Genomic DNA, 22,062 nt, shown 5'->3' with positions numbered 1-22,062 from the left:
CACTGTTTCTCCAGTGTACATGAAATAGGTCTGTTATGGAATTTATTGTGCAGAGGTCTCCTTGTGCTACCAAAGAGTTGCACAGACAAGGAAGGGCACTGAGAGCAGCAAGAATCACACACAGGAATACACTGAGTTATAAAAACAAAAAGTATTTTACTTTGAGGTGGTGTAAAAACAAAAATGCACAGTCAAAAATAAACAGTCCAAGTCATACACAATAGCAACAGTCCAAGGAGTAATCCAAACTACAAAGTCTTCTTACCGGTCCAGAGGTCAATACACAGTTCAGGTTTACAACAGTAGTAAACCAACAGCAGAGCAAAAACAGTAATAGTAGAGATCAGTGAATTCAGAGAGAGAGAGAAGCTACGTTCCTAGCTTCCTCTTATGGCCATGAGAACACTTACACACCCATTGGCCAATTAACTTCTTAAAGCCATAGCATTATGGTTAATATATTTTCAACCCAACATTGTAGGCTAACACCATATGCCTAACATTCTCCCCTTTGGGTAGAATAATATATAACTCTTACAATCTTATGCACATTCTTTCACAATTAGCATTGTGTTTCACAGCACTTTGTACCTTCGTAAAATGGTCTGCAATATTTACATCAGTTGGACAATACTCTAACTGTATTAATTTATCTTTGACACATTGTCTGACATTTAAATAACGAAGATCAGTATGTTTAGATCTTGTTCTTACTGCAGCATTATTAGCCATCTTTATTGCAGCTTGATTGTCCTCATACACAATGAATGGATCATTTACATTTAAACCCATATCTAACAATAATTGTTTGTACACTAGCAGTTCTGTACATAACACTGATAGACATGAAAATTCAGCCTCCATTGTAGATAAGCTTATGTGTTTTTGTCTAATAGACTTCCATCCAATCAAAGAATCACCCAACATTATAGCCAACCCTGAGGTAGATTTACGAGTGTTTGAATCAGAGGCAAAACTCGCATCTGCATATGCAGTAAGGATTAACTCACGATTTGGCTCTAGATATAACGAGTAGTGAATAGTCTGCTTCAGATATCTTAATACTCGTTTAGCTGATTGCCAGTGTCTAACAGTTGGATTATTGTTGTACCTAGCTAATTGGTTTATACAGTAAGAAATATCAGGTCTAGTCCAATTACTCAGATACATAAGACTTCCTATCAAAGATTGGTACATAGTCTTATCAAATACAGGACTCTCAACATTAGTGTCCTTAAAATCCATAGCCATCGGAGTTTTTGCTGGTTTACACATTTCCATATTGTATCTCTTTAATAACTGAGATATCTTACTGGCTTGCGACACCTTAAAACCCCTATTCGTTTTCACAATATCTAACCCCAAATAGTGGCTTATTTTCCCAAGATTTCTAATTGTGAATTTATTTTGCAATCTTGAAATGATAGTTTGTGCTTCTAACTCAGTTTTTGTTATTATTGCAATATCATCTGTGAATAATAAAAGAAAAGATAATGCTCCGTTGTGTTCCCTTCTAAACAAACAAGGATCAGCATTACTGGCTACAAAACCTAATGCACTTAACTCATTAACTATACATTTGTTCCACTCATAGCCTGATTGTTTCAATCCATAGAGGCTTTTCTTTAATTCCCAACAATCATGGTCTCTATCACTGGTCAATCCTGGTGGTATTCTTAAATAAATAGTATGTTGCAATGGAGCATGTAGATATGCAGTTTCAACATCTACATGATTAACCATATATTGGTTTTTAGCCGCCCATACTAAAGCTGCTCTTAAAGTAGTTGCCCTTAGACTGGGTGCAAACACTTCGTCATAATCCTCAGTAGTTTGGGCAAAACCTTGTGCAACCAAACGTGCCTTATGGGTTACAGTCCCGTCTACACCCTTCTTTAACTTATATATCCATTTACAACCTATAGCTTGCTCACCAGGTGGCAGTTTAGCTTTCTGATAAACCTTAAGATTCTGCAAAGACTTCAACTCCCTGTTCATTGCAGCTTTCCATGATGCTTGTTCTTTTTCAGGATACATCCTGATCTCATCATAGTTAGATGGCTCTACACTAACTTGACATATTACACTTGCTTCATAGCGATCAGGTGGACGTCTGATACGCATTGAACGCCAGGGAATTACAGGGCTTTGAGTTTCTGACTCCTTTCCTTCCTCTGATTCCTCTTTTATCTCCCCTATCTCCTCTTCATCTTTTATATTTACAGGAGATGTATTATCATTACTAGTTACGTTATCAGAGGAGTCCTCAAACACTAGAGGATCAGTATTAACAGCTTCTTGCTCTAACCTATCCCAACCAACGTGCTCAAGGAATTTTGCACTAGCACTGTTATATACATTAGTTGTGCCTCGTTCCCAGAAACGATAGGATCTATGGTTAGCTTCGTAACCTACGAAGTATAATTGCCTAGCCCTATGTTGGCCTTTACTCCTGAGTTGTGCAGGAATGTGGACCCAAGCTGGGGTGCCAAATGTGTGCAGGTAATCAAGGTTTGGTTTTTTACCATGCCATATAGTATATGGTATTTTACCAGTAGAAGTATTAACAACTATATTCAGAACATGGTTTGCACATTTTGCTGCCTCCCCCCACAGTCTATCTGTTAAGCCAGAATCTTGTAACATGGTTCTCATCATGGCTTGTAACGTTTGCCCACGTCTCTCAACAAAAGCATTATGTTGAGGTCTATAAGGGGCTGAATGTTTATGCTCAATGCCAGCTGATTGTAGCATATCAACAAAACACTTATTTGTAAATTCAGTACCATTATCAGTAATTATGCACTGAACCTTTCTCTTTGTTTTTCTCTCCACGAACTTCAGCCAGTTTGCAAATTGTTGGAAAGTATCTGCCTTTGACTTAAGCAGATAACAAAAACCATATCTAGAGTAGTGGTCCAATATACTTAAAATATAACATGACCCTCCTAAACTTGGTTTCATGGGTCCAATTAAATCAGCAAACACAACTTCCAAAGGTACAGTTGTTTTGAAGCCGTTTATCCTGTTTGCAGGAGTTGCCTTGCTCTTTTCCTGATTACAGGCATTGCAATTCAAATACTTACTACATGGCTTCAGTTTAACTCCCTCTACTAATTCCACTGTTTTACGTAGTGAGTTAAAGTTTACATGCCCTAACCGCCTATGCAATAAATGTATACATATGCCTAACATATGCCTAACAAGGTCAATATATATTATATTGATAGGCTTAAAGGAAGCCACTGAGGTTTAAAAATAAGAGTATATGGAACTGACTCAAAAAACAATAACCCTATTTTTCAAAAGTTTCACTACATCCATGACATCAGTGGAGGAACAGTATAAGCTGCTCTTCTGTCCCAAAAGGTTAAGACACCAAAGTCAATCTTAAACCTTATTTACTTTCTGGCAGTCTTGTTTTATATTTTAACATTCAACAATAAAGATCATTGACCGAAACATTTGATTTATATCCTGAAAGAAAATATATTTCTCTCATAATTTAAACCTACTTAAAAACCACATTTTAATTTAACTTAATATGTGAATTCAGCATTGTGGTTCCTAAATCATGTCTTAAAGCAATGTTTGGACAACAGCATATTCAACAAACTGTGATTAAAACAAATGATAAATTAGCATGACATGGGCCTTTCTTCTTACTGACACTAATCTAGCATTTTCGCGTAATCTGACACACATTTGACTTTGATGGGGAGTGACATATATTCTATTGAAATAAGGCGGCTAGGAAACAACACGTGAGAAAATCAAAATGCTAAGCTGGCCGTGGTCTTATCCTCATCAATTCCACGTGGATATTAAAGAGAAGAACAAATCCTGACGTGCAAATCTTTCTATGCAAAGATTCCTAGCAGGAATAAACACTCCTGAACTAGTCAGTCTAAATAAATGGTTTATAAAAATCGCCAAAAAAATCAGTAAAACCCTCAACTGAAAAAAAACCCCTCCAGAACTAAGCATAGTAAGAAACGGACAGATTCTCTGAGGAAGACTTCCATTTCCTCCCATCTGAAGCGACCCACCTGTCGCCGCCCAATTTTTCATCGTAGTCCGGCTCTGCAGTAATCCACGCTGAAACATGAACGCTGCCATTTTGGCGCGTACCGCATCTATGATCCAGATGGGAGGAGCAGTAAGGGGAAGAAACGCCTTTACTGCTGCGGTCCAGACCAGCTGCTTAAGGCTCTATGCCGGAGACGGGGAACTACGGCCTTTTTATGACTTGTGGACTTCAACTCCCAGAATTCCTGAGCCAGCGTAGCTGATGGTCACATAGCTAAGCGAAAGCCTATGTGACAATAGAGTGCTACGGGAAAGAAGGGCAACACTTCTTGGGCGGTCCTTTAGCGCCTCTCTCTTTGTAGCGGTTCTTCGTATGTCCCGGCGGTAAGATGGCTTCGCTGATGGTTGGATCCTCAGGTCGATTCCTGCGAAAGACAGTCGAATATCCCGTGGCTGGCGGGCTGGTTGCGGACAGATTTGGCTGTTGTAACTGCTTTCAAGGAGGTACGTTGGAACTGGTGTTAGAAAAAGAAAGGGGGTTGGAAATTCTAGGTCTCTCTTTAAAGAGTGAACGAATAAATGGAAAGGTTGCTTTACACCTCTGAAATTTGTAATGTATAGTCATCAATAACAAACACCACTGTTGTGAGCCGCCCAGAGTTGTGTTTTAAAGTGTATATCCATGCAAATCTTACAAGTCTGAGATGGTATAGGTCAGGGGTAGGCAACCTTGGCTCTTTTATGACTCGTGGACTTCAACTCCCAGAATTCCTGAGCCAGCCATGCTGGCTCAGGAATTCTGGGAGTTGAAGTCCACGAGTCATAAAAGAGCCAAGGTTGCCTACCCCTGGTATAGGTTCTTCTGCTTAAGCGGGGGGGGGGGGCTGGACTAGAAGACCTCCAAGGTCCCTTCCAGCTCTATAGTAATGTTGCCTCCTTTGAAGGCGCGTGGGTGAACTCGTCTTGTGCCGACAGGCGTGTTCTGTGACTGAAGCCAGTCAATCCGAGCCCCGAGGGGTGCGAGCCTCCAAATTGTGGCTTCGAAAGTCAGACATACTGAGTTTGACGTGGAGCTGCTAAGAATTTGATCCCCGATTTTGGGAGAGACATTTTTACCTTTGCAAAAGGGTTCTTTGCTCACCCGAAAAATAGAAATCACCAAATATTATTGTTGTTGTTGTTATTTAATTCAGGCAAGTAGAAATCATTTATTAAGGGGGGGTTGGGGAGTGAAATCTTTTTAAGGTACACAAACAAATTACAGGTAGTCCTCGACTTCCAACAGTTCATTTAGGGACCATTTAACGTTACAACAGCACTGGAAAAAAAGCGATTTATGACCTTTTTTCACACAACCATTGCAGCATCCCCATCGTCATGTGATCAAAATCCAGATGCTTGGCAACTACTCATATTTATGACTGTTGCAGTATCCTGGGGTCATGTGATCCCCTTTTGCAACCTTCTGTTAAGCAAAGTCAATTGGGAGGCCAGATTGACTTAACAACTGTATTACTAATTTAACAACTGCAGTGATTTACTTAACTGTGGTAAGGAAGGTCATAAAATAGGGCAAAACTCAACAAATGTTTCAGCAACATAAATTTTGGGCTCAGTTGTGGTCACAAGTCAAGGACTACTTGTGGACGTACATTGGATATAAGTGATACAATAAAAAGCAAGCAATCAGACAATAAAAGATATTAATTACATGTTATTGCTAAAGACAGCTTTGCCTTCTCTGTGAATTCATATATATTGCAATTGAACCAGTTCTATTATAGATTGTTGCATAAGAACACCAATATCAGGACCTAATTCTGAATTAGTACAAGTAGTGTGTTTATTAGTTTGATTTTTATCTCACCTTTTGTTCAGGAGCTCAAGGTATCATTCATGTTACTCCCAATTTGGCACACAGTGTATTCTGGAAATATACTGTACCTTAGGAGAGGGAGGACACCAATTACTTGTTGGGACTAGAACTTCTTTGACAATGTCATCTGAGAATTTTTCCAGCGACATCCAGAGAGAGCCAAATTAGGAAAGTCAAATCCACAAGTACAGAGGAAATGTTTTATATTTATATAATGTGTTGTCAAAAGCTCAAGCAATACAAGAAACATTTTAACGGTAATAGCCAGTATGTACTGGATGAATGTACTGGATGAATAAGAATAAAGGAAGGAATGTGTAAACGGATTCATGCATTATATTGACCCAGTTCAGATTTAAATTGGATCCATTATTAACATGGGGTGGACAGTATTTAAGGTCCAGGAGTCATACCTAACTTTTTTTTTAGCGAAGACTATACTTAGCAGACCAATACTGAGAAATTGATAAAACCATGTCATAAATGGATAAGAACTTTGTTTCTATTTTTAAAAATATACTAAGCAGTTGTACCATACCGAATGCCTGTTTTGTTATTTAAAATGGTAGGAAATTATGCTAATGGTTTTCAGTAGTTATTAGACAACCTGTGACCTGTTGGGACATCCTTTCAGAGATATTTCCTTACCTGAATAAACAGAAGGACCATGCATAGGCAAAAAGCAAGGGGAGCGGGAGTGACTTCTGACTTCCTGCCGGCTTCCCCATTGAGATCCTTGTGGGAAGCTGTCAGGGACCATCAAGAAATCAGAAATATGAGTTTATATGATTGAGACTTGACACTTACTGTTTTTGCGGAATTGAAATTATTCACATTTACTTGGCAAAACCTGATTGAATTTTATTGTTATAATAGAAGTGATCATAGTGGAAACATGTAAGTATTACTGTACAATGTTTCTAATCATGACACGTCAGAATAATATTAATTGCATAAAGGAAAATGTCTGAGGTCTTTTTCTAGTTGGAAATATGGTTATTTGATTAAGGTTAAAAATAATTATTTTTAGAATAAATAAAACACTAGTATATTTTCTTGTTCCATTTTCAGCAAAACGTTACTTGTTAACAGAAGATGTTCTGCAGTTACGTAAATTTCAAGAAAAGAAATTGGAAAATCAATATAAAATATATGGACAAAAAGGTATTTGCATCAAATTAATCATTTGCAAATTAAAATTGAGGAGCATAATTTTTATCTGTGATGTACAAACTATGATTTCGCTAATCCATACAGTATGATAGCTAAGATACTATCTCTTTAAGTGTCTAACCCAGGGGTGTCAAACTCAATTTCATTCAGGGCCGCATCAGCATTGCAGTTGCCCTCAGGGGGCCGGGTGGGTATGGCCAGGGTGGGCGTGGCCTACTGGGTGGGCGTGGCTAGAGTGTGTATGGCCTACTGGGTGGGCATGGCCAGCTCTACATCGTTCGTATCAAGGGTGCCTATGGGGGCCTGGGCAAGAGCGGGACAGATCTGAGGGTCTCTGGCAGAAGGAGGGTCTCTGGGCCAGGGCAGTGGGGGCCGTTCCCTCACTGTTTCCAGGATGGCTTCGCGGGCCACATGAAACCACTTCACGGGCCGGATCCGGCCCCCGGACCTTGTGTTTGACATGTCTGGACTCTAACCTCTTCCCCACCCCCACCCCCGAAAATAATATTTACATGCAGTACAATGCTATACAGGTAGCCCTCAATTTACAGTAGTTCATTTAGTGACCATTCAAAGTTACAGTAGCCCTGAAAAAAGTAACTTATGACTCTTTTTCATACTTATGACTGTTGCAGCGTCCCCATGGTCATGTGTTCAAAATTCAGATACTTTGCAACTGACTCATATTAATGACAGTTGCAGTGTCCTGAGATCACGTGATCCCTTTTTGTGACCTTCAGACAAGCAAGTCAGTGGGGAAGCCAGATTCACTTAAAAACCATGTTACTAACTTAACTGCAATGATTCACTTAACAACTGTGGCAAGAAAGGTTATAAAGTGGGCAGTACTCATTTAACAAATGTCTTGCTTAGCAACAGAAATTTTGGGCTCAATTATTGTAAGTCGAGATTACCTATATTTTCTTGTTAAGAATAAATGTATTACTAATCTCTATCTCTATCCAAATATCAACAAACTTTGGGAGTTTTTATTAGGTATGTGTTAAAGATATGCACTATTCAAAAGTAATCATAAAACATGCTTCAAATATTGTGTGAACACCTCTCTGCTCAATACTAAAGCAGCTTTTGCAGAAGACAAAAGTGATTCATTAAAGTAATTCTTAAAGCATCTATTTCTCTTTTAGGGTTTGCATGGAAACCTGAAAAAGAAATATTTTTTAATGAGTAGCAGAAAAGCAGTACAGTTAGTCCTCGACTTAGAACAGTACATTTAGTGACCATTCAAAGTTACAACATCACTGAAAAAAGTGACTTATGATCATTTTTCGCACTTATGACCATTGCGGCATCCCCATGGTCATAATTCAGGAACTTGGCAGCTGACTCATATTTATGACATTTGCAGTGTCCTGGGATCATGTGATCACCTTTTACAACTTTCTGACAAGCAAAGTCAATAGAGAAGCCAGATTCACTTAACAACCTTGCTACTTACTTAACAACCGCAGTGATTTACTTAACCAGATTTCCCACAGCACATATTTAACTTATATAGTTGTATATTTAAAGGCAGTCCTTTTTAAAGCCCATGGGTTTATATTTAAAGACTGCCCTGTTTTACAATAGTTAGAAGTTACAATGGGGTTGAAAAGGTAATTTTACAACTGATTCTTGCACTTATGATTGTCTCAACATTCCCATTGTCACATGTTGAAAATGTGAATGCTTCGCAACCAGCATGCATTTTAGACCATCCCACGGTTACTTGATCGTTATTTGCGATCTTCCCTGCTGGCTTCCAACAAGCAAAGACAGTGAGGAATCCAGCAGTAAAACTGCAAATCATGGTCACTTGATGTCTTGCTTAACCACTTTATGATTTAGTGATGGAGTTGCCTGTCCCAGTTAGTTGTTAAATGAGGACTACCTGTATTCATTTATATCCCCAAGTGCTTCAAAAGTTGCAGAAATCCAGGTAAATCACTAAATGGCAGAAGTAGGAACTCAAAGTCCTTGTTGCCATCCAAAGGCGTTTGGTAGCCCAGGTTTGGTAGCCCTCATCATTATGCTCAGGGAACAAAGAGGCAATTTCCTGCTCTGTGACTCAGTCTCAGGTGAGCCTGCTGCTGCTCTGGCGAACATGAGCTTCTGGCTCTTTCTGCTATTGTTATTGCTGAACTGGGCCAAATTCTGGAAATCAGAATATTTTCCTGGGTTGAGGAATGTGTCTGATTTGTAGGATATCTTCCCCAAAAGGGGACTGTTCCAGCAAAACTAGGAAGCTACATCATCCTAGGTATAAACAAAAGCAAAGGTCAGCTTCATTTTATTCTACCAATTCTGCACTATTGTAACCTTAATAGCTGATTGTAAATACAATTGAATACAATATAAACAATTTACTTTTTTTTAATTACAGATGAGTTTTTCAGAACTGTTGAAAAAAAGTTAGCAAATGATACCCTTATCCTCAAAACCGAATTAATAAATCTACTTTATCTATGTCAATCCAAAAATGAAATAGAATTAGTCAAAAGAGCCATATACAGGTAAGAGTCATTTAGTAATGTGTATATTCATTTGTATTATCTTTAGTTCATTTCTGATCATGTTACAATAAGGGAGTTTTATAATGAGGCTATTCTTAATTATTTCACATTTGATTTTTTTTGTCTTTTTCAAAGACTAAATATCGTACATTTCATTCTTATGGAAATAATGCAAACCACAACATAGTAAAAGGAAAAAATATATAGAATATTTTACCAGCATTCAAAATTCATTTGATAGAAAGAGCTACTTTAGGGATATTATTATATAAACTCTTATCTTGTTGACTGGGAAGTAGGTTGTCATTATTTTTAGTTGTATGGTATTTGAATGATATTGGTTTTCTGGAAACTCTAAACAAGTAACTATAACATTTCCTAGCATCTTGGTTCCTATCTTGTGGAAGATTCATATTGAGGTATGAATATTCTGTATTGTATCTGTCTTATCTTTAAGCTTAAATCATCATCATAACAAAAACTGTATTCTACTCAGGTATCACAAAGAGAACAGAAACAGAGCTTTTGGGGAGTTCAGATTTGGACCCATATTTATGAGGTTATGTTATGAACTAGACCTTGAAGCAGTTGCACTGGAACTCATCAAAGACCAGGTGAAATTCAGGTCTATGTTTGTATTATTTTTATTTTCTATAATTACAACCATGGAATTCAAGCCATAGGGCAATTTATTTTTCTTATGCAATCGTCTTAAAATCAGTGGAGCTTTTTATGGCCAACGGGTTTAGTTTGGAACATTCGGGTTCCATTTAAATTCCTGGATATCTGGAACCTTGAACCTCGAGTTATAAAAATGGGTTCCAGTGAGAGTCCAAAAGCTCGAAAGGCAAAGCCTCTGATCCCGGGGACTGACCCAGATTGGATCCTATACAAATGTAGCTGACCTAATTTTGGAGTTTATCCTGTGCTATATTTGGGGTGAGGGATAGCGGAAAGGCAGGGAAGAAGATGGGTGAATGTTTATCTCACAGCTGGGAGCTCATCCACCTGCTAATAGATACAAGAAAAAGCATTTCAAGAAAATTAATTAATTCACTCTAACTAAGGCTGAGAAATTCTTAGAGTTTTCAAGATTCTGTACTTATCTCGGACTAGCATTAAAGATACCTTCCTGAAATCCTACTTACCCTTATTTCCTTGGTCTTGCCAGTTGCATGGGACTCTACACTTGGAAGTAAGTCTTGTTTCACTGGGGATTACTCAAAGGTTTGAGCACAGTCCCCTCTAGTCCATGATTAAGATCCAAAGGAAGACATTCCATGGTCTGTCCATTTCCAATAATTTTTCAAACAGTCCTCTAATATATCAACATTTAATCTTTGATAATTTATTTTTAGAAGTACTATAGTGATAAATGTATTTTGAGAATGATGACTCTCTCCTAAATAAACCTTTGTAGTTTGAGAGGATGATCCTGAAATTTAAAGTCCTGAATTTTTATACAAGTTTTTCTCAAGCATTATGAATAGAGTGATTTCCTTTGAAGACAGCCAATACAGTTATATTTTCTGATTTTTTCCCCCATGTCAGACTCTAAATGGCTTCTTTGGAGATTACACATCATTCAATATATTAATGGACATGTTGTTTGAAAAGGGCCATTATGAAGGTAAAGGAAAGATAATATTAATCACATTATAATATAATTGCCACTGAATAATTTGATCTAATAAATTTTACGTGATTACTTTTCGATGTTGCAGAGCTATAACACATCTCGTAAAAATAATTGTGGTTCTCTTAAGTCTGTGTTCATTAGATGTTTGTTTTCATTCAGTGAATGTAATCTTTCACCGAATGAAAACATTGTACTTTTTTGGAGTTTTTTTAAAAATTTACTTTTTCTTTTGGGAGCTTGGAAAATTTTAAATCTTGACAAAATTTTGTCTGACCATAACATTTCTTTTGCCATGGCACATTGCATTCTGTGTAAATATCTGTTAGAAAGAAAGAGTATTCTAGACAATAAGACTTAATTCCAAACAACTTTGTAGAGTACTTCAGCTTTATGACATTTAAAACTGAAATTACTACAGCACTTATTTCTAGATATTCACAGACCTCCAAAATGGAATCAAAATTCTTTTTTAAAAGAAACCCAAATCTCAAGACATCTTTGTCATGAGTTTTTGCAAGATGTCTTATCACTTTTAATGTTTTAAATTTTGGATTATACCTTTTAATTATTGTGGATTTTGTAATGCTCTGGTTCTCTGGGAATATTTTTAACTTGCAGTTTTGTGACTCAGATGCCGAAGACACCCTTTCTAATCACTTCATGATACAAGAGTTGCAAAGAAAATTGTATCTGGACATCAGGGCTGAAGCCTAATACAGCATGCAATTTTATTCCAATTGTGATCAGTTGTAAATAGTATAAATAGTAAATTTAAAATAATGATACATCAAATTTTTTGCTATCACATAGCATATTGTTTTACTATTATGATACATGGTTTTCACTGAACTGTTGCAATCTTAGAATTTAGGTATAAAATCATTTCTAATTGGCATCCCCAGCTTGGAGAACATGGGCTGCATTGTTCATAGCTTTATTCCTTGGCATCTATCAGGTCCCTGCTCTACCTAATGTAATTTTTAATACATACTTTAATTGCATTGCAGTAACCTGTAATATGATATTGGCTTGCAAGAATGCATTTGAATCCAATAGGCATTCTTGGAAAGTGATAAGCAGAAATATCCCAATGCTCCCTCTAACGTTGTACTTGTGTATTCAAAGATGGGGAAAAGATAACCATAGGAAGAACTTCACAAATTTTCCTCCTGCTAAATTGTTATTTTTTGACTGCCCCCATCCACCATGAAAAGCACTGTATAAATCAACTTCTTCCTATGGCAGAATTTTTGTGTGAGTGTGTATGAGAGGCATTCATATATCCCAAAAGAACCTACAATAGTGGCCAAAATTGTGGAAACCTTTTGGGATAAGTGTACATTTGAGGTTTGATGGCTAATAACACCACTTTTTTGGAGTAGTACCATAAAATTATATATCAATGGAAAGATAATTTAATCAAGAATGTAATGCAACAAAGTTTGTTCGATTATCTGTATCCTATGAAAAGTTATAGCCAAATAATCAGAAAAATGAAGCACAACTTACTTAGGTTGATATCAGGTAGCTTTCCTTCATCTGATTGTAGCCAATGACCATGAGTGTTTAGAGAGCCAATCAGTTGTTATTTTGTTTTGGCAATGAGCCAATCAGATCACAGTAGGATTCAGTTATGGCATGTATTAAAGCTGAGAGGAAGACATTTGTCAGTGTGTTATGTGATTGCTATCAAGTTGGTTTGGTTTTTTTTTATGTTCTTTCATTTAGTGAGCTTGTAAAACGTAATAAAATTAAAGTAATGGTGCAAAGAGTTGACTGGTCGCCCAGAAAGCGATGTAAAATAGTATTAAGTGAACAAGGCTACAGTTATAAAGAAAAATTGGTGGAAACTTAACCAAAGGTGGCATTTCTAAGTTTTTGAAGAGGTATAAGGAGACTCAGTCACTACAAAACCACACGGGTAAAGGCAGGAAAAGGTGCACAACAGCAAGTAATGATAGAAGAATTAAGAGACTGTGCCTGTGTGACAGAGGAAAATAATCTGGGTGTATACAAGATGAAATGGTGCAGTGCAATGTGAAGTTGAGTTTAAGGACTGTTCGGCGAAGACTGCAAGAATTTGGCCTAAAATCCAGAATTCCACGAAAAAAGCCACTTTTATCTCTCAAACAAAGGTTGAAAAGACTAAACTGGGCTAAAACCCATGTTACCTGGACAGAGGAACAATGGGACAGTGTTATTTGGAGTGATGAGACCAAGATCTATCTCCCTGTTTGGTAGTAATGGCATAAAATACGTAAGAAGAAGAATCGGAGAAGATTTGCATCCTGATTGCATTACATGTACCGTGATACACCCAGTCACTGTTATGATCTGGGGTTGTATGACATCGAAAGGTGTGGGCAGAATTTGTGTGATTAATGGGAATATAAATAGCCAAAAATACATTAATGAAATACTTGAGCCCAAACTGAAGCCTTCCGCACCTGATCTTTTCCAAGACAATGAAGCATTTATATTTCAACAGGATTCAGCTCCATTTCATGTTGCTGCTGTATGCAAAAAGTGGTTTCAAGATAATCATATTCCATTGCTGGAATGGCCTGGGAATAGCCCAGACCTTAACCCAATTGAAAATCTATGGAACCGACTAAAGAAACTTATTAGTCAGAAGCGACCCAGCAATAAAACCCAGTTAATAGAAGCAGACATTCAATCTTGGTTTCACATTATAACAGCTGCAGAACTAAAGGACTTGGTTCACTCCATTGGAAGACGTTGTAAGGCCGTAATTCATGCTAAAGGTTACCCAATTAAGTATTAACTGACATGGTGATAATTTTTGTATATCTCATTTTTTCTATGGTGATATTTTTTTGTATATCTCATTTTTTCTATGGTGATAATTCTTGTATATCTTGTTTTTTCTGTGTGTTTCACTTTTCTTTATAACTGCTATTCTAATGGGAAATCCTTCATAAAAGTTATTGCATTACATTCTTGATTAAATTATATTTCCATTGATATATAATTTTACGGTACTACTCCAAAAAAAGTGGTATTATTCGCCATCAAACCTCAAATGTACACTTTTCCCAAAAGGTTTCCACAATTTTGGCCACTACTGTATTTGCCCAAAGAGTTGGGAATACCTGAGTTGTTCTGTACCAGCCTGCTACCGGCCCTGCAGCAAAAGCAGGGACGACCCCTTTACGAACGGCAAGAGGCTGGAATAAAGCCTGCCAAATTTATTCACATAAAACAAGAGCAAGACAAGACACCAACCATAAAACACGAGCTAAGACGCAGGAACAATCCAAGCGGTTGCCTTCAGCAAACCAGCCCTCCCACACATTCCCCTTAAATACAGTTCAGGGCGTGGCCTCTCTGTGCCTCCTTCCGAGGTGCCCCATTGCCTCCCTCTGTCTACTCCTGACTGACTGCCTCCTGCGTCGGGCGTCCTTGAACAGGGCCAGCTGTGGGTCATCTTCATCCACACTGTCAGGCTCACACAGCTGGGTCTCCATGGTGACCAAGTGGGAGGGGCCTGCCTGAGGGCTATCATCAGCAAGATCTTCAACCCCCTCAGCAAGGTCTTCAACACCCCCCTCCTCCTCTGAGTCGTCCGACCCAACTGCCGAACCCACAGGCTGACCCTGAATCACAACATGAGTTAAAATAAAGAACCTAGTACTGATAGAGGAGAATATTTGTAGCTCAGGTTGAAATGAGGGGTCCTTGGTGTTCTCTCAGCTTGGTTGTTTTGTTGCTAATGTTTCATTACTGAAAATAGGTAACATCATGTGATACCTACTTTTGGCAATGAAACATCTACAACAAAACAACTAAGCTCAGAGAACACCAAGGAACCCTGAAAGAATCTAATGGTATGTAATTGATTCCCCAAAGTGTTTTTTTAATAAATAATTTATTTCAATTGCAAATATTATTAATTAGTAGTTGGAATGTGTGACTATCTACAGATACTGAAGGAATGCTTAAAATTAAAATTATTTTCCACAGATGCCCTGAATGTGCTATTAGAAATGGACAGGGAAAATGTCAGATTCAGCCAAGACACCTACTTGCTTGCATTTGCAATATGCTACAAACTGGTAATAATATATATTGTTTAAATTGTGTTTAATATGATTTTTTTAAAACAAGTTTTATTGGTTTTTCAATTAAAATCTACATATTTAGAAAGCATCACGATGACTGGGTAATCAGAGATTCAGTAACAGAGTTTTCAGTACATAATTCAGGCTACATTATCAAAACATCCTTCTCAATTTCCCTTAACATTTCATACAATGACTGCATTATTTTTCTCTCTGTCCTGGTGCTTTGTCAACTAGCGGCAGACACTAAGATTTCTTTGGCGTTAAACAGATGATGTTTTATAGCTACTGAAATGGAGAGTTGCATGTTTTGCATACAGTCATAGTTGAATCAGGAATATAATATAAATTTGACAAAAATATGACTTTTAAAAAATTAAAAGTTAAGGAAAATGTATTTAAAATAATTATAGCATTTGCTATTTTGACATAAGATCATAATAATCTTGTTGCCTCAGGTTATGACTTAAGAAAGCCAGTGTTTCATGACACATATACCAGAGAGAATCATTCAGAGTTCACAAGGAGGATAATATTTGTGATCTACTGTTGCTCTATAGCAGCTATACCTGGGATTAGAGAGGTAATGCACAGCCATTACGATAAGCAGCCATTGACAGCCTGGTCCTTCTTCCATTTGTCTGTAGTCTCTATTTAAATTGCCACGTGAGCTGTGAATACCATAGTATGGCTACCCATTGTGTAAAGAACATAATGGTCATCAATAGTTGCATAAAACTGTGATACACAAAAGCAGATCTTTTCAGTAATACAAAATACCACAGTAGGCTTTGTAAAAGATATACCAAAATAAGTGTGAATCACAGTCATTTGGTAGGTGTTTGTGCTTTGACCAATATAAAAAACTGTCCATAGTGAGTATTTTATTAATAAATTAAGCTTGCTTTCTATGAGGAAAAGTACATACAGTATGCTTCTTTCTCCATCTGGAGCTCTTCCTCCTTCAAGAAAAATAGAATCTTCAACTGTAGAAAGAGGGGAAGTTTGATAGTTTGGAAACAATACGTCTATGTGGAGAGGAGATATACTTCTTCCTTTACCTGTATCTGACACAGAGGCTTGCATGATCTTCCATTAGAGAAGTATTAAATATTAGCTTTCCCGATGTCTTCACAAATTAATCACACTGGAGTATCCATTGAGCTCCAGTTTTCATGGGAGTTTATAAATAGCCTGTTTATAATTCTGTTTTGTTTTTACCTTTAGTGGATTTTAAGAGAAGTTCTGAGCACTTTTCATAGCCCAAGCATTTAGAATTCAGTAGAGTTGTAACATCTCTGAATTGTAGTCTGCCCTGCAATTATACATGTACTAAAAATCTTGCATCCTGCAGAACAGCCCAGCGTCTTGGAAAATTGTTAATACATTACTTGAAGATAAGCATCTCTATGGACATGAGCTTTCAAGAAGAACACAATATTTTATAGTGGCACTTGGTCTAAAACAGGTAAAGGATTATTTATTTCTATTATCAGTGCAGTTTGATGTTCTGTATCCTTTGATGTGTGTTTGTACAATAACCTCAGTGCAGTGGCTTATGCTTAAAAAGGGATTAACAGTAAAAAACTAAGAAAATAAACGGTAAGAAAATAAACGGGCAAATTCTCTGGAATATATAAAATATAAATATCTTACAGGAACGTAACCACATCCTACCCTCAAGTCCTGGAGGACAGACAGATTTTCAGCAAATCTGAAGAAAGCATATAGGTCTCACCAGGGGTGCTGTTCCAGGCTGACACTAACTAGAGAAGTTACGCTTCCTAGGTCCCAATAGCTGACATTGTTTAATTGAAGGGACTCAATACGCACTTATTCTCCTCATTCTTACGAGATGCGTAGAAATAATTGGAGATAGGCTGTCTCTCTAGCCAGGCCCTATGTCATGAAGGGATTTTTAGGAAGTAACCAGCACCTTGAATTGCACTCAGAAACCAACTGTTAACTAAGTTTGTAGAGTATTGGAGTCACGTGGGCACATTGTAGCGTGCCCATTCTGAACCAGCTGTAGCTTCTACATGGACTCCAAGGGCAGCCCTGTGTAGAGTGCATTGCAGTAGTGTAAGTATAAATTGATTAGGATATCAGTGTTTGTCTCAGAGTCTTCCTAATCCAGGAACTCTTGGAACCAAAGGGCCTACTGGCCACAGCCTCCGCCTACTCTTTTAAGTTTAAGACAACCCTCAGATTGTATGCCAGTCTTGAATGGGAAAATGCTTCCCCATTTGAGAATAAAGATGGAAAATCCTCAAAAGCCAGGGGGCCCAAATATTGACAGTTTCGAGTTGGGCTCAGAGTGAGCTGAACAGCATATAACAGTGATGAATATTGAAGTCATCCCCTGAACATTGTTGAATTCCAACTCACAGCAGTTTTAGTCAATATGGCTAACTGACAGAAGATGGGAGTTCATCAACTGGAGATTCAACATATTGCTCACTGAAGGGTAGAAGGGCATAGAGCAGGTTAACACATTTAAATTGCCTGGGAGGGGGATTCCATTTGAAAGGTATTTGAATGTTTTGGTTGGTTGTCCCAACATGATAGAATATGAATAAGTAAGGATAGATGGGAAACAGCATATGACCTACAAAATCTCACTTTCTGTAAGTTAAGATTAGTACTAGTGTTTTTCCATCAGCACTATTCCAAGACAGATAAAATACCCATAGTGGAGCACATTTATCCTTAGTAATAAAGAATCTTACATCTATTATTATATTGTAAATTTTATAGGGACATAAGGTCTATTTATATGTCACCTCTAATAGAAATGTTCCTAGGTAGAGCAGGGTAGGCAACCTTGGCTCGTTTATGACTCGTGGACTTCAACTCCCAGAATTCCTGAGCCAGCCATGCTGAGGGGAAAGGGAGAAGTTTCTAAGCTGAGCCATGCTGGCTCAGGAATTCTGGGAGTTGAAGTCCACGAGTCATAAAAGAGCAAGGTTGCCTACCACTGAGCTGGAGTATACACATTTCATCTGAATTATCTTCTCCAGGATTTGAAATCCACTTTTTCCTGTCCGAAAGTGAAATTTTATGTTGCTGCAATTAAAGAAATAATTAGTTTAAGAAGTTTTCACATTATCCCTAATATTACTTTTAGGTAGTTATTTTTAATGAATTTCTTCAGGATATTTACATTACAGTTTTTTAAAAATTTAAATTTATCATTACTTGGTCAGTTAATATATTAATACAGTAATAGGGGTGTGAATGTTATATCATGTGATTTGTCTTATGTGCTGTATTAATTTGCTTCATATTGTTATTCTTTTAAATGTGCTGGTCAATGACCGAATAAATAAATATTACTACTGATGATTTGGAATAATATGATAAGTCTATTTATTATTGAGAGGTTATGAGAGCCAATTGTTAGGATTTAAATAAAATGTTAGGCAATATTTTTAAAGCATGACTAATTATTATTTTTGTTTCCTTCTACAGAATGATTTTTTTAAGGCCCAGTACTATTTTTCACAGTTGCAGCCTACAGAAAGTATAATATATGATAATCTAAAGGTAAATACACTTAATTTGTGTGTTCTACCTTCTGATGCTATTTTTAAGACAAAGGATGTCTTTAATCTGCTGTATTCCAGCGCTACTTAAAAACATCTCTGCCTTATATTATTTTCTTTATGTCCTTAATTTTTCAAGTGTTTCGATTTGCTTTATGGCAGATCAATACTGGAAAAATATAAGTAGTGACTCATTTACTGTTTGTCAATGCTGTATTTAAATAACCAATGGTAAAATTATTCAAATATGCTGGCAAAACCTTTTCTATGATTCACATCAATGAAATGGTTCTAAGGAATCTTCTTAAAATCTTTTGTTAATAAAAATTTCCATGACAGCAAATGTAGGAGTAAATAACTTACAAGATGTTGAAAGAACAGTGAAAAGTGGGCAAGCAGAGATAATCTCAGAGAGGATATGGCACTGAAAACAGGAGCAATTAGTATTCCATTTTTTCTATTTAATCATGTATGATTCTCAGAGACAGCCAGGACAAGTCCCTGCAGTTTTCTTGGCAAGGTTACTCAGAAGTAATTTGCCATTACTTCCTTCCTAAGGCTGAGAGAAAGTGACTAGCCCAAGTTGGGGCTAGCACTCAGTCTCCCGGTTTCGATGCCATAACTACTATGTCAAAATATCTTTGTTTAACATTGAAGACACAAAAATCTATACGGGAGTGGTAGAAAGAGGGGCAGATGGAGGAAGGGACAACAGATAGAGAACAATCAGCAATCTAATGCTTATTTAGGAACAAAACAATTTCTTCATCAGATATTCTTCCCCATTCCTCCCTCCTATTCAGACCAATTTTATTGGTTTGTTGTAATAGCTTGGAGTTGGAGGGCAATGATTATTTCCATAGTAATAGCAAGAATGTTCCTAAGCAGCCCCTTTTAGCATAACATTCTTCACTATATTGGGCTGCAATGAAGAAGGTTGCGCTGAAGTTTCAATCCCAGCATGTTCTTTCCCTTAGTTGTGTCTATTATGATAACTTTATTGTCACTTTGTACACCAATCGGCATACATCAAAATGAAATTTCATTGCATACAGCTCTCAAAGGGTCACCACCTCCAATATATACTCCTTGTTCATGGCCCGCTCAAATTTCACATTGTCCATTTTAGTCTCTAGGGAGTGAACGATGGCAAACAGGACAGATGGAAATGGGGCTCCATGTGGATTATTTTTTTATTTTTTATTTTTATTTTTAATTCCATTTATATCCCGCCCTTCTCCGAAGAAGAATAGCCCTCAAGTTAGCTTATATTCTGACAACCTCGCCTTCTTTCCTTTTTCTGATCCTGACTCTTCCACCTTTTCCTTTAAGAGGCCTTGCTTCTTTTCACCCCTGGAGCACCCCTGTTATTATTGTGAGTTTCTGCATCACATGCTTTATTGTAACTTTTATAAGTTACGTTTTATATTGAAAAATATATACCTGGAATTTGCCACAATCGATGATCAGCAATAGGTATACCACATTCATAAGGGTACCACATTCCACTACACTTTATGAACAATACATTCTGTTGATGATCATCAGGGCTACTGGTACAAAGACTTTTGACCTGCCTATTTGGAAAGTTTTTCTTCTGACACAATCCAGAATTTCTTAAAGTATTATTCTTTTGTGGTGTTTGTATTGAAGATTCTTCTTTTGGCTGCCTTTGGAAATCTGAAGACTCTTGTGCAAACACTGGAAAAAGCTTCAAAATTTGATACATATTTTGTGAGAAAACCTAACTTCTGTAAGGATGTGGTAAGTGAAAATTATTGGATAGAGGCAGGCTTTTATAGATAGAAATATAGCTGATTTTTTTCCTTTTGGGCAGGAGGGGTTGTGTGTGTGTGTGTATATATATGAAGGGACTGGCCCCTAGAGTTGGAAACGACTAGCATGCATGTGTGGGGTAACCTATAAGTAAAGGTTCCCCCGCAGATGCATGCTAGTCGTTTCCAACTCTAGGGGCCAGTGCTCATCTCCGTTTCAAAGCCGAAGAGCCAAAGGCACACAGAATGCTGTTACCTTCCCACCGTAGTGGTCCCTATTTTTCTACTTGCATTTTTATGTGCTTTCGAACTATTTTATACTGGAATAAATGTACCCATGCTGTTGTGGATATCTCAGTTGTTTCAAATTGTTAGATTATTTGTACTACCATATACTTTATATGCTTTATATCAGTTGCAAGCATTACTTGTTTAATAGAACACACCCCTATACCTGATTTTTTTTTAGCCCAAGGTAAATTACACTGTAAATAGTGAGAATCATTGCTCACTGAGTTTTTTATAAATAAATCAGAATCTGAAACAATTTGGCAATAATTATCTTGAAATAACCATTTATATAAACAGCCTCTTAACATATTAAAAGCTGGCTGAACTTGCTTTAGGAATATTTTTCTCATCTAGTTAGTCTCTATTAACAAATATTTTGGGAAACGTCTGACAATGCACAAATTTAAAACTTCTCTAGCTTGTGGCTTGTAACTGAAGAAGATAAGCCTTGATGTATAGAGCTGCAGATAACCGTAACTTTCACAGGTGTGTGCCTTCATAACAAATTGCTAAGAGGAATTGAATTAGGGCCTTTTTTCTATACATTTGGTAAAAGTTTGTTTTGATTTGGTGTAGAAAAGACAGTTCTATGTTGATCATGGTTTGTTTGCTGTAATCTTACAGATAATGGCTGCCAGGGAAAAACTAGAACTCGATCTAGACCTCACTATTCAGTTTGAAGAAATTGTTACCAAGTTAAAAGTCTCAGGACAGATAAATGAACTGACTCTGGATGACCTGCTGTGTGAGGTCCCACATTCCAAAGGGTACAAAATGCAGCTGTTGAAAGAAACAAAACGGAGTCAACGGACTTTACAGCCTCTCCAGTCTTTTCTGCTAACTGACTGAGTGCACTTTCCCCATCAGGAATTTTGTCCTAGAATACACCTGTCTTTCTTAACAAGATTTTCATTTAGTGTGGATTTTTTTTGGCGGAATACCGATGATCACAAATCACATGAATGGTTTTGCTGGTATATTGCCAAGTAAATAATGTAAAAACCTAACATACCGTATATACTTGAGTATAAGCCGAATTTTTCAGCCCACTTTTTGGGCTGAAAAATTCCACTTCGGCTTATACTCCAGTCAACAAAAAAACTTACCGAGGACTTGTGCGCGGCCGAGGCTTTGGTGCT

General features: G+C 37.2%; 2 protein-coding genes across 3 annotated transcripts in view; one reads left to right on the top strand and one right to left on the bottom strand.

Moving 5' to 3' along the window:
- MRPS27 (mitochondrial ribosomal protein S27) overlaps positions 1-4,186 on the bottom strand; it is a 52,637-nt gene extending 48,451 nt beyond the window's left edge. Inside the window, exon 1 of one of the 2 annotated variants that reach the window (XM_081321736.1) lies at positions 4,050-4,186. In XM_081321736.1, the coding sequence (XP_081177862.1) occupies positions 4,050-4,119 (70 nt within the window). In that variant the 5' untranslated portion in view covers positions 4,120-4,186. The remainder of the gene's footprint in view (positions 1-4,049) is intronic. The other variant, XM_081321737.1, reaches the window with a different exon arrangement.
- A 218-nt stretch (positions 4,187-4,404) lies between these two features.
- PTCD2 (pentatricopeptide repeat domain 2) lies at positions 4,405-21,829 on the top strand. The gene is made up of 10 exons (XM_081316228.1): positions 4,405-4,533; positions 6,977-7,069; positions 9,462-9,591; positions 10,088-10,205; positions 11,143-11,221; positions 15,215-15,306; positions 16,667-16,780; positions 18,784-18,858; positions 20,511-20,621; positions 21,548-21,829. The coding sequence occupies exons 1-10, from the start codon at positions 4,419-4,421 to the stop codon at positions 21,770-21,772; spliced, it is 1,152 nt and encodes a 383-aa protein (XP_081172354.1). The 5' UTR covers positions 4,405-4,418; the 3' UTR covers positions 21,773-21,829.
- Positions 21,830-22,062: the final 233 nt, after the last annotated feature.

This window comes from Vipera berus, assembly GCF_964194415.1.
Source record: "Vipera berus genome assembly, chromosome: 2".
Lineage (NCBI taxonomy): Eukaryota > Metazoa > Chordata > Lepidosauria > Squamata > Viperidae > Vipera > Vipera berus.
The sequence above is the reverse complement of the archived record's forward strand: the minus strand, read 5'-3'. Positions and strand labels throughout refer to the sequence as shown.